At 37.3% G+C, this 14,445-nt stretch overlaps 1 protein-coding gene across 5 annotated transcripts in view; it reads right to left on the reverse strand.

Annotated features, from left to right (window-relative positions):
* ST3GAL3 (ST3 beta-galactoside alpha-2,3-sialyltransferase 3) overlaps nucleotides 1-14,445 on the reverse strand; it is an 864,582-nt gene that overhangs the window by 248,811 nt on the left and 601,326 nt on the right. For all 5 annotated transcript variants that reach the window (XM_053693591.1, XM_053693588.1, XM_053693592.1 and 2 more), the window contains one exon: nucleotides 13,087-13,179. In XM_053693591.1, coding sequence (XP_053549566.1) covers nucleotides 13,087-13,179 — 93 coding nt within the window. The remainder of the gene's footprint in view (nucleotides 1-13,086; nucleotides 13,180-14,445) is intronic.

The raw sequence follows: 14,445 nt of genomic DNA on the forward strand, positions 1-14,445 counted from the left end.
TGTGATGTGTGGGCCGGCAGTTTAGGGGTTAATATGTTTATTTAGTGTTGGCGATGTGGGGGGTTGGCGGTTTAGGGGTTAATAATTTAATTTAGTGTTGGCGAGGTGGGTGGACGGCGAATTAGGGGTTAATAGGTTTTTTAAAAGTATTTGCGATGCGGGGGTGCCGGTTTAGGGGTTAATAGTTAGTTCATGGGTGTTAGTGTACTTTGTAAAATTTTTGTTATGAGTTTTGTGAAACATTTTTGTTTTACAAAATCTATAACTACTGGGCTTTGATGGCGGAATGGATCAATGCAGTATAAGCTATAATGCTAGCGTAATAGCCTGACCGAACAAATTGTAATGAGGGAGACCTGAAAATTCCACACGCAAAAGCCATTTTTTGAGTGCAGAATGGAGAGTTGTGGTACAGGGTAAAACACTAGCGGTATAGCCGTATCGCCACGACTTGTAATATGGGAGACCTGCCATTCCGCACGCAAAGTCCAATTTTTCAGCAGTATAGCCACACCGCAATACTTGTAATCTTGCTGATAGTTTGGTTTATGCATTGCAGAATGCCTCTCCTATGTCACTAGAAATGCACATCTGAACTCACCCAGTAATTACATCCTGATTCCTGGAATATGTAAAAGAAAAAATGTAAATTGAATAACATAATTATGATGTAGGATATCCAGACTGATTCAGCGTCTAGCAGCGCTGATTTATTCAGAACTACTTTTTTCCCTTCGATATAAGAAATTCCAGGAGCTTACTCATGTAATGTGGGTGTGTTGGTATACTCAGTCTTGTGCTGAACCTGATTTCAACCACAACTACAGCGCTTTCAGGGCATTATTCAAAGTGTTTTGTCTAAGAAATGTACAATATTTTTATAGGTAGTTTGTTTGCCACGGCTCAGTGATTTTCTTCATTTTTCATCTATTAAAAGACAAGATCTAAGTATGAATAGAATCAATGCACCATACAGATTAAGTAAACACAAGCTGATACTTTTTGCCAAATGTCAACATCGCTTATTATTATGGAGGAGAAAAGACCGGAATTCTCGTGAATCCAAGTGATTTATTCAGTAAGCAGTAATAATGTGTGTACGATGTGACGTCCCCTGATGTGGTGTTAGACTTTGTATTAATTCAGGAGGCCATGACAAAAATGTTTAATGACATAAGAGAAAAACATGAAACTCCCTCAACATTCCAGCCTCGTGAAAACTTTATCAGAAAGTCTTCATGTGACTAATTGACCACGTGCTTCTGGCTAGTTTGATCTTTTACGTTTTAGAGCACTATTGCTTCCATATACATATGTGCTTAACCCCTACAGCTCTAGAGCAGCACCTGGGATCTAATTGATCTGGTGTCATATGTGTGTATCCATCCATCTCCAGCTAGCTCTCAGTAGTGCTTCAGAGCCTATCTAGGTATGCTTTTGAGCAAATAACACCAGTAGAAATAAGTCAATTTGCTACAAGAAATAAATTGAAACGTCTCTTAAAATTTGTAAGGGATAGAAACATTTTTATGATTCCACACACAAATAATCAATTAAGCAGTTAAAGGGCCAGTAAGCCCACAAAAAAAATCACCTAGATTAAAAGTTTTGCGTTTGTGTATTAACGCTGAAAAAATAGCCATTTCAGCGTTTAAACAGTAACGCAGCCACTACGAGTCTTGTCGGTATAGCTATACCACAAGCATTGTAGCCTGTAACGCAACGTCAGTCCCACACTCACAAAAAATACGTTTTTGCATGGGATTTCCATAGCGCTGTCATTACAAGTTGTGCGTTGAGGCTAAAAAGCTTGCGTTACAGCCTATTATCGACATGAACCGTTACGCAATCTGAGACCAGTAGCTATGAGTTTTTGCGCCACAAAACTGTTACACAAAACTCATAACTAAAGTGTTACAAAGTACACTAACACCCATACTATCTATTAACTCCTTAACCGAGGCCCTCCCGCATTGCAAACAGTATATTAAAGTTATTAACCCCTAATCTGCTGCTTCCGACATCGCCGCCACTAAAAAAAATGTATTAACCCCTATTCCGCCGCTCCCTGATATCAACACCACTATAATAAAGTTATTGACTCCTATTCCCCCGCACCCCAACATCGCCCAAACTATAATAAAGATATTAACCCCTATTCCGCCACTCCCTGACATTGCCGCCACTAAATAAAGTTATTTACCCCTAAACCTCTGGCCTCCCACATCACTGCCACTAAATAAACCTATTAACCCCTAAACCACCAGCCCCCCACATCGCAAAAAATAAATTAAACTATTAACCCCTAAACCTAACATCCCCCTAACTTTAAATTAAAAATGACAAGATCCCTATCTTAAAATAAATTAAAACTTACCTGGGAAATTAAAAAAACCTAAGATTAAACTATAAATTAAACTAACATTACTATTATTATACTAAAATTAAAATAACTATCAATTAAATAAATTAAATCACACATTAAAAAAATCTAACACTACTAAAAAAAATTAAATCTACAATTACAAAAAATAAAAAAAATACTAAATTACAAAAAATAGCAAACGAAAATAAAAACAATTACACCTAATCTAATAGCCCTATAAAAATAAAAAAGCCCTCCAAAATAAAAAAAAAACCCTAGCCTACAATAAACTACCAATAGCCCTTAAAAGGGCCTTTTGTAGGGCATTGCACTAAAGAAATCAGCTCTTTTACCTGAAAAAAATACAGAGACCCCCCAACAGTAAAACCCACAACCCAACCAACCCCCCAAAATAAAAAACCTAACTCTAACAAAAACCGAAGCTACCTTTTGCCCTGAAAAGGGCATTTGTATGGGCATTGTCTTTTTTCTTGCACTGAAAGGGGTATTTAGCTCTTTTAAGAAAAGCCCAAACCCTAATCTGAAAAAAAAAAAACACCCCAAAAAAGTTTAAAAAGACCTAACACTAACCCCAGACGATCCACTTACAGTTTCTGAAGTCCGGACATCCACATGTCGAAGTCTTCATCCATCCAGGCAGCGTCTTCTATCTTCATCTCGGCGGGGCGGAGCAGGTCCATCCTGAAGACATCCAACGCGGAGCTTCCTCTTCATACGGTCGCCGCCGTATACTGAATCTTCAATGCAAGGGAGCCTTTTCAAAAAGGCGTCCCTTGCATTCCTATTGGCTGATTTGATTTTTAAAATTTAAATCAGCCAATAGGATGAGAGCTACTGAAATCCTATTAGCTGTTCAAATCAGCTAATAGGATGAGAGCTACTGAAATTCTATTGGCTGTTCAAATCAGCCAATTTTTATTTCTAACACTCTCTCCCCATCGATGTCCATGGGGAAAGCGTGCACGAGCTGTGTGGAGCTCATCGCCACCATATGGCACGCACAAGGCGGTTTTTTAAAAACTTGTAATTGCAGCGCTATGGAGGGTGAAATAATGCAGCCTACGAAAATTACTTTTATAGTACGCCACTCCTGGCTCTACTGAGCGGGTCTGTTTGTTTTCCCTAAGCGTATCAGGCACGCTGTCTATTCACATTCTTTCGAAAGCTTGTCATCTTATAAATGTATAGTTAGTCCAATAAAAAAGTATCTTTGCTCAATGCAATGCTCTTGTTATTTTGATATCTCTATCTATCTATCTATCTATCTATCTATCTATCTATCTATATATACAACAAGTGGTGTGGTAGAAAAGTGCTTTAAAATAGAAAATTCCAAACATACATGTGAAGAAAAGAAAACGTCTATATGGTGTATAAATCCTTGGTAAAAAAACGATTTATAAATAAAATAAATTAATGCTGCTCACTTTGTTATACCTCAATGATATGAGGTATATTATTCGCTTTGGGGGACAAATTGCCCCTATCTGTGGTAATGATGTAATAATGTAGTTAATCCTATGATTATCCTATTAAGGATTTTGTAGAAACTTGCCTTTATACACCATACTGTGATAAGTGGTGTATGTACAAGGGGTAATTTCAAAATAATTTATAGTAATATAAAAACAAAATTATTTTATTTGATCCGTTTTCTTTAAAAAAAAAAAATGCTGTTGGCATTTATCGATGTGCGGCGGACATGATACGCTACATCATATCATGTCCGCTCGTACTTTCATAAATCGCCCCCTAAAGCTTTACACTTATTTTGTCACTGTTCAAACAGCTAATGAAATTTTAAAAAAGTATTCTCAGACTAATCTTTTCTTTGAACGCATATCATTCTATTTAGCATTTATTTAGTGTTTAATGTCCCTTTAAAGGGACACTGAACACAAATTTTTTCTTTCATGATTCAGATATAGCATGCAAATTTAAGCAACTTTCTAATTTACTCTTATTAACAATTTTTCTTCGTTCTCTTGCTTTCTTTATTTGAAAAAGAAGGCATCTAAGCTATTTTTGTTGGTTCAGAACCATGGAAAGCACTTGTTTATTGGTAGGTGAATTTACCCACCAATCAGCAAGAACAACACAGTGTGTTCACCAAAAATGGGCCGGCATCTAAACTTACATTATTGAATTTCAAATAAAGATACCAAGAGAATGAAGATAATTTGATAATAGGAGTAAATTAGAAAGTTGCTTAAAATTGCATGCTCTATCTGAATCACAAAACAAAAAAAATGGTTCAGTGTCCCTTTAAGGGACCATTGAACTCGACATTTCAACAATTAAAAAAATGAGACATCAAAATTAAAAGTAGTCCATTGTTAGAAACATTGTTGCAAACACTGCTTCCAAATAGTGTTTAAGACACATGCACGCTCCTAAGCCTACCTCAGTATACTTTCATGGAAAAGAAGTTTAAACACACTCTTTCTGAAGATTTAGTTTTCACTTCCATATCTCTTTCATGTCAGCAAATATTCCCCATGGCAATTACTTGCATGCAGCTTTTCAGTGGTGCTGCTTTACAAATAAACATTATTTATTTTTCTATTTAAGAATATCAGAGCTAGAAGAACTTAACAAAACAAAGGGAGTTTAAATATTTTTTAACACCAACATTTTAACAGCTGTTGAAGTGCAACTTATTAAAACAACTTTCAAAATGTATATAATTCCATGGAAGTCTTATTGAAAGCTAAGTGAATCCATATAATAAACACAAAGTATTACAGTGCAACGGTCGAAATTCTTTCATGCTGTTTACATTTCAATAACTGATTAAAAGATATATTTAGGTAGAGATACTATTGTCAATCAATAAAGTATTGTTAGTATCATGTTGCTGCAAGAATGTAAGCTAGAGAATCAACTGATGCCTTCAGACCACATGCCGCCCTGGTATATTCATCAGACGACAAAAACAAACCAATTCAAAAATATGTCAACACTTAACAAATAACATTTGATTAAAGGAATAGATATATATATATATATATACACACACATACACTCAACAAAAATGTGGTTGATAGTGTATTGCGATCTATACTTCTCTAAGACAGGGGTACGCAAAACTGGAAGCTAAAAAATCAGACCCACTGCTTGTTTTTGTACAGTTCAAGCTAAGAATTACTCTTACATTTTTAAATACATGAGAAAAACAACTAAATTATTATTATCAGTTATTTGCAGAGTGCCAACAGATTCTGCAGATAAATATAGATATAATATGCAAGGTGGCAATTAAAGAGGACAAATGGGTAGAGAGGGCGCAGACAAGAGTTTCACTGGTTTAAATCAGCTCTCATGAAGGTGATCTACAATACAGCTGGGTTTGTAGACTTATATGGTAAAGGAGTTCAATGGGAGGACGAAAGTTGAGTTGAGGATCTGAAGTAAGAAGGGTTAGAATATATTGTATACATCCGTGAATAGTAGAGTCTTTGAGGAGCACTTGGAACTTTGAAAACTAGGCAGGAGTCTTGTGGACCGAGGCAGAGAGTTCCACAAAACAGGGACCATTATCGAGAAGTCCTGGAGATGGGAATGTGAGGAGGTAGCAAGAGAGGAGGAGAGAAGAAACAAGAGTTAAGAAGCAACGGTCGTAAGACTGCTGCTCCTTAACTCATCCGCCACCTCTGAGATAGCAGACCGCATGATTGGGATGATTGACACCCCCTGCTAGCGGTCGATTGACCGCGAATGTGTAGGGGGCGGCATTGCACAAGCATTTCACCAGAAATGCTTGTGTAATGTTAAATGCCGACAGCGTATGCTGTTTGCATTTAGCGATGTCGGGCGGACATGATCCCCTACAGCGGATCATGTCCGTCCGACATTTAATAAATCAGTCCCAAGGTCTGAGATATAGGGGGACCAGTGATATTGATGGCCTTGAATGCTATAGCCAGGATTTTGTGTTTTATTCTGGAGGTTAGAGGAAGCCAGAGAAGGGATTGGCAGAGAGATGCAGCAGATGAGAAGCAACGTGTAAGGAAGATCAGCCTGGCAGAGGCATTTATTGTGGATTGTACAGGAGATGGATGGCAGCTAAAATTGACCAGAAAAGATGGAGTTGCAATAGTCAAGGCAAGTAATGATGAGAGAATGGATTAAAATCTTAGTTGTGTCTTGTGTGAGGAAGTGGTGAATTTTGGAAATGTTTTGGGAAACGGCAGGAATTGGCCAAAGACTGGATGTGAGGAGTGAAATAAAGAGTCAAAAGAAGAAGAATATTTTGTGACATAAAAATTATATGAAATTAAATTTTTTAGTGTATATAAATAAAGTATTATTGTAGCACAGCCCCTCTCATCTGTTTGTGTAATGCTGCTTTCATGCTACAACAACAGAGTTGAGTAGTTGCGACAGAAACTGTAAATAGCAATCGCCTTGCACTGCTGTTCAGTTCAATACAATATACGTTGACACAATATTCTCAACTCAAAGGAAAACAATGGTTAGGAAAATTACAAAAATTACAAGAATCTACAAAAATGAGTTTTCTCTCTTGTTAAAAACTGTAAGTACCTACATAATATCCCACTTTGCCTCTTGGTTCTCAAAGCCTAAAATATTATCTATTTGGCCATTAAAAGAAAAAGTTTGCCGACTCCTGCTCTAAGGCGTACACAAGTATGGGGAAACACAGATCTTTAAAGGGAGACTGTATTATAAAATTTGTTTCCCCTTAATGTGTTCCACACTGCATAGTAGTAAATGCATTGGAAATTGTTCCTTCATGTTTATTTCTGTATTTGAAATAGCTGGGGGCTTTCTCAGTAAAACCATCACCTAATAATGGGCTGAGACTGAATGTAAAGAAGACCTGCTAATGATATTTATGTTAGGTTCTGAAATGCTAATTATGGCCGGTGGGGTTGAATAAACACAAGTAGCTATTTCACATACAATATTTCTCTCCCTTATTACCTTCACTGGGAGATAAATCAGTGCTATTGTGTCCCATTCACATAGCTTTTCTATAGAGAAAACGTTTGTTACTCATAATTTCAGTGTAGGTAAGGATACAACAGGCAAAAATAGTTATTTCAAATAATAAATAAATGTAAAGTAGATTGTTGCAAACAATTAACTACACTCCCGCAGGTAAAATTACAACTGAGAACACATTAAAGGAGAAACAATTTCAGAGTACAATGTCCCTTTAGCATGTACCGACAAGAACAAAGAGTGCTGACATAGGGTGCCCACAAATTCCTAATTACTGTTTCAAATAATATCAAGTCTGCATGTAAGTGTAATTGTAAACATCATCTCATCATTTGTCTGCTAAGAGGCACTAACCTGTCTGTACACGCTAGAAAATCATTTTCATAATGAGGCACAAACTCATTTTTTGTGTGCACAGCTTTTTAAAGTTTCAAGGGAACAAACAACTGCAGCCTTCTTAACTTTTATTTTCTTCTTATTAAAATCAGAGTAATGTTTCCACATTTGTGCACTAAACCATACAAGCGTACTTGGACTATAGGTGTCTACAGTGCTGAAAAAAAATCCTTAGAACTGTATATTATTTAAAAGCTGTAACAGAGAACCCAACTCAACCAATGTCATTTTGTCTAACCATTCACCATATCCATTATAAAGAATGTGTGCGTCTCCTAGAAAATAGGTCTTTTGTTTGGCCTGTCTGGTATAGGATATAAGACCTCCCTTAACCCTAGAGTCTGCGGTCAAAAGTATTTCCCTGATAGATATCGTCCATTAACGGCTGAGATGTTTCAAACAATTATAAAATGCCACAAGACAAGAGAAGCTCCCAAAGCTTTGTATTATGATTAGACCCCACTCAACAGAAGGTCATAGAATAAAAGTCATACAGTGCTGGATACAGAATCTCTTTCATTTTACTTATTAGCCACAAAGTTACAGAGGCCAGTATGTTCTCTTTCCCACATTCTGACTCTTCCGAAGAGAACATAGCTATCTGTGACCTATTGACTGTCATATAACCCCACAAACGGAAACGGAAAAGTTATCTGCGGTCTACTGACTCAAAGAGAAATGAATAGTCATCTATGGACTATACTATAACCTGTGGTCATTGGCTACCACATCCCTTCCACAACAATTAATTGCTGCACTGCAGTGTAACCTCTCTGCTTGTGTCATTTCTATTGTAAAACATACAGTGGGGGGCTTTATCGCTAGTTATTATCATATAAATGCAAATATAAAGTACATATAGGTAGCTAAAAAGTATGCACATTTGTAATTAGTGTATATTCATAATATAGTCTTAATTTGTTAGAAATCATTTTTTTCCAGTTTAATCTCTGAATCTTTCCGCAAACTCAGATCACAATTGGACCTTTTAAATTTTAACTTGATTATTGGGATTTATTTCCTAAATAATAGTGATTGATTACTTCACTGTAAACACTTTTGAAGTGTTGGAGAACAGTCATCTTAGATGTTATGTGTGAAAAATGAAATTATCTAAGTGTTTTTTTTTATATTTAATGTGTGTTGCTTCATTTCCAAGTAATCTATATAATACTATTAACAGTCAGTATCAGTTTTTAAAGTTATGTAATTAAAGATTAGAGAGGAAATAAACAAAGTGCAGAACAACCTTACTAAAAATTGAAGTAACCTTACCAGCTTCAGAACCCAAATGGCTTGATTATCTAAAACTCTGTGTCACAGAGTGAATATCACACCAACCCTTGCAGGGGCAGATCTCACTCTATCCTCTGTGTCACAGAGTGAATATCACACCAACCCTTGCAGGGGCAGATCTCACTCTATCCTCTGTGTCACAGAGTGAATATCACACCAACCCTTGCAGGGGCAGATCTCACTCTATCCTCTGTGTCACAGAGTGAATATCACACCAACCCTTGCAGGGGCAGATCTCACTCTATCCTCTGTGTCACAGAGTGAATATCACACCAACCCTTGCAGGGGCAGATCTCACTCTATCCTCTGTGTCACAGAGTGAATATCACACCAACCCTTGCAGGGGCAGATCTCACTCTATCCTCTGTGTCACAGAGTGAATATCACACCAACCCTTGCAGGGGCAGATCTCACTCTATCCTCTGTGTCACAGAGTGAATATCACACCAACCCTTGCAGGGGCAGATCTCACTCTATCCTCTGTGTCACAGAGTGAATATCACACCAACCCTTGCAGGGGCAGATCTCACTCTATCCTCTGTGTCACAGAGTGAATATCACACCAACCCTTGCAGGGGCAGATCTCACTCTATCCTCTGTGTCACAGAGTGAATATCACACCAACCCTTGCAGGGGCAGATCTCACTCTATCCTCTGTGTCACAGAGTGAATATCACACCAACCCTTGCAGGGGCAGATCTCACTCTATCCTCTGTGTCACAGAGTGAATATCACACCAACCCTTGCAGGGGCAGATCTCACTCTATCCTCTGTGTCACAGAGTGAATATCACACCAACCCTTGCAGGGGCAGATCTCACTCTATCCTCTGTGTCACAGAGTGAATATCACACCAACCCTTGCAGGGGCAGATCTCACTCTATCCTCTGTGTCACAGAGTGAATATCATACCAACCCTTGCAGGGGCAGATCTCACTCTATCCTCTGTGTCACAGAGTGAATATCATACCAACCCTTGCAGGGGCAGATCTCACTCTATCCTCTGTGTCACAGAGTGAATATCACACCAACCCTTGCAGGGGCAGATCTCACTCTATCCTCTGTGTCACAGAGTGAATATCACACCAACCCTTGCAGGGGCAGATCTCACTCTATCCTCTGTGTCACAGAGTGAATATCATACCAACCCTTGCAGGGGCAGATCTCACTCTATCCTCTGTGTCACAGAGTGAATATCATACCAACCCTTGCAGGGGCAGATCTCACTCTATCCTCTGTGTCACAGAGTGAATATCACACCAACCCTTGCAGGGGCAGATCTCACTCTATCCTCTGTGTCACAGAGTGAATATCATACCAACCCTTGCAGGGGCAGATCTCACTCTATCCTCTGTGTCACAGAGTGAATATCACACCAACCCTTGCAGGGGCAGATCTCACTCTATCCTCTGTGTCACAGAGTGAATATCATACCAACCCTTGCAGGGGCAGATCTCACTCTATCCTCTGTGTCACAGAGTGAATATCACACCAACCCTTGCAGGGGCAGATCTCACTCTATCCTCTGTGTCACAGAGTGAATATCACACCAACCCTTGCAGGGGCAGATCTCACTCTATCCTCTGTGTCACAGAGTGAATATCACACCAACCCTTGCAGGGGCAGATCTCACTCTATCCTCTAACAAACAGAGCTAAACCTGGAAATCTTGGCACATTGCAAATTTCCTCTGGGCACTAATGTAGCTTTCTGGTATAGAGAGTCTTACATGGGAAAGTCAATGTGGCAGGCATTGACTGGCACTCTCTTCTATATTAATATCCTACCTTTTCTATGAAAAACCTGGAAGCCCTAAATCAATGCCAATATCTGCAAAGAGACATTGATCACCAAGACCCCTCATGGACCTCCCACTATTGGCATAGGGGATACATTGCTACCTGCTACTATCCATATTAAAAATACTCAGTTTAAACGGACATGAAAAACTCTGAGATTGCAGTATGAACTGTTTGTTTAATAATAAACCCTCTGCAATAGATTTTCATTATTCATTTTGCAATCTTTTCCAGTAATTTTGCAGGATTGGAAATGCACACTTCAGATTCATATCTGTCCCTAACTGGACTCAACAAAGGTGATACATTTTGATAACAAAATGGGAGTTGCTAGCCTTGTCTCTAATAACAAATCCAAACACGGCAAGTGGTAGGCAGAGTTTGGCCACTGAAAACCAATCTAACAAGGTGTTAATGTATTCAGAACTTTTTAATACTGGGCTGGCATGTTACATTATTGCAATACTAAGTATTTTAATTACAAGGTGTTTCATGCTGCTTTAATTTGTATTTGTCTAATATATTAAGAGTTCACAAGTTATGACCACTAAAACAGAATATATCTGCAGAGCAATTAGCTTTAATTTATTTATAAACAACACACACATGATAAAAAGACAATGCAATAGCACTTAGTTTGAACTTCAAATGAGTAGTAGTAGCTATGTCTATTTCCACTACTCCGGCTGTATCATGTGACAGCCATCAGCCAATCACCAATGCATATACATATATTCTGTGAATTCTTGCACATGCTCAGTAGGAAATGGTGACTCAAAAAGTGTAAATATAAAAAGACTGTGCACATTTTGTTAATGGAAGTAAATTTAAAAGTTGTTTAAAATTGCTGCTCTGAATCATGAAAGTTTCATTTTGACTTGAGTGTCCCTTTAACAATGATCTAAACAGATTATATCTGACAGCAGCAGGGATGCTGTTTTGAAGCAGAATACAGTTTGCTATAGAATCACAAAAGTACCATCACAATTCTCTTGCCATTCCTGTAAAGCTGGTAGCAGCAATGTTTATGAAATAATCTATAGTATTCATTTTTGTACAGTGTAAAAATAAATGGGATATGTTATGTATTCCCAGTGGTTCTGCTCCAGGGGTAAAAAATGATGCATAGATATGGTCTGGGGAACTGAGGAGCCACAGTTTAGAATACCCCATTATTCTCTTTCTTTCATCTGTCTACAGTGTCCAATGGCAGGAAATTGTCTGTTATCAAAATATGCTGTATGTTTTGCCAGAGCTACGTGGTTAGATTCTACAGTGACTGTATGAGTCTGACTTGCCCCACCTCTGTATTGATCGATGGCTTTACCCATATTTATGTTCTTAGATAAAATGTAGTATGGTTATTCCAAGTGATCGAATGCCAATACATTTTGCATTTTCTTCACTTTTAATTCTGTGCAAACATTTAGCACTATAAGAGAGACTCTACAAATCTATTTGACAAGCGTTATCCCATCTAATGTTTGATTTATAAGGGTTTTGACATTTGCAGCAATATACAAAAAACAAGAATTGAGACTTTTTAAATTGAAAATAAAATTTAGCTTAGATTTGAACAAGTTTGAGGAAGTTATCTCAAAGCTAAGTGCTCACTCATTCCATGTTATTCTGTCTTGTCAGATTTAGACAGTATCATTTATTATATTAATGAATATGGATCAGCAAACACTTTGGAACATGTTTGGCAAGAAACAACTGATCTATTTACTCAATAACAAACGCGCCCATGCCGGAATATTAATTTATTCCTCACCTTGGTTAACAAAGATGAAATCATGAGCAGAATTTAAAAAAATCTTTGTGACCCCTTAAACGGGGCATGACTATCCCTCAGAGCAGCAGCTAATACTTACCCAGGGCTCCTAATTTTTACCACTTTCTCCTCCTGTACCACCATTTTTTTCTCTTTCCTGAATTAAACTATAGATCTATGTCACGTGTCCTACCTCCAGTTTTGTAATCGTGTCAAATCATTACTGATACTGCAACTTTGTATTAGATTTAAGTATACAGGTCATGGGCTGATATTTTACTGTAAAGCTACAACAGCAGTTCACAAATGACATTACACACACACCAGGACAACATAAAGTTATGACCTCAGAAGGACCATAAGCACAATGTGGCACAGACTTGTAACTCGATGCAAACCGGGTCATTTTGTAAATTATTAAACATATCAGAAGAAGGTAATACAAGAATCAATGTACAAGGAACTTACTTTGGAAAGACGGTGGTCATTAGTGCAGAGGCATAGCCAGGCTTACAGACACCTTCAGACAAATTAGCGTACTTGGTCGCAAGTTCTGCAGGTCTAGAGGGTCATAAAAACAAGAGTTAATGAACCTATAATACAGATTTTTTAATATAGCTACTTTATTCTCAACATTAGGCTAAAATATCTCTTGTGTAATCTAGAGAACAGTTTTGTACAATTGATCACAAATTAAGGATCACAGTTGTTTTAATACAAAGGAAACATTATTCTCCCTATTTGTTTTATCAGAGAGAGACAATCGTTATTCTTGGATGCTTTCACTTATTTTGATATAAACATTAAAGGGACAGTCTACTCCAAAAATGTTATTATTTAAAAAAAATAGATAATCTCTTTATTACTGTGATATTAATATACTTTTTACCTCTGTGATTACCTTGTATCTAAGCATCTTGTGACAGCCCCCTGATCACATGGCTATTTATTTATTTATTTATTATCTATTGATTTGCATTATAGTCAGGCACAACTCCACGAGAGAGAGCACAATGTTATCTATATGGAACACATGAACTAGCAGTCTCCTGTTGTGAAAAGCTAATAAAAAAGCATGTGATAAGAGGCTGTCTGTAGTGACTTAGAAACAGGCACACATTTAGAGGTTTATATGTTATAAAGTATATTAATATAACAATGTTGGTTTTGCAAAGCTGGGAAATGGGTAGTAAAGGGGTTATCTATCTTTGGTGACTGTCCTTTTAACTTTAATTGCAAAGACAAGAATGTCTTTAAACTACTGTTTATTTAAATGGCTTATAAAAAGATATGGCCACATGACTCCTTCATGCAACATTATTCAATCATTTGATTTTTCTTTTCTTTTTAACATTTGTTAAACATGCTGTATAATTTGATTATTTTTACATGTAAAATAAATAATATCATTCTTCAAAGTTGGTTGCAATTACAAATATTTCCTATTGATCAAAAAAGTTGCTGATGAAAGACCAACTACACACAAGAGATCTTAAATGAATTTCAATAATAAACTGCAAAATTTGAAAAGAACTACAATGTTTTGCTATTATACACACCAATTGGGTCTAACCATACACAGTCTCATGCTAAGGCAAAAAGAAATGCAAAGCTTTAATTCTTGATTTAGAACAGACTTTAAGGGATGGAAAGGTCAAAAGAGAACTAGCGTCATACAAGCCATTGCTGACTTTCTGAGAAGATGTGCACAGGCACTCATGACATACGTGTGTATGCCACTGAAAACAGTAAACTTTTACTAGACGACATACGTGTGTATGCCACTGAAAACAGTAAACTTTTACTAGACGACATACGTGTGTATGC

This window comes from Bombina bombina, chromosome 10 (assembly GCF_027579735.1).
Source record: "Bombina bombina isolate aBomBom1 chromosome 10, aBomBom1.pri, whole genome shotgun sequence".
NCBI lineage: Eukaryota > Metazoa > Chordata > Amphibia > Anura > Bombinatoridae > Bombina > Bombina bombina.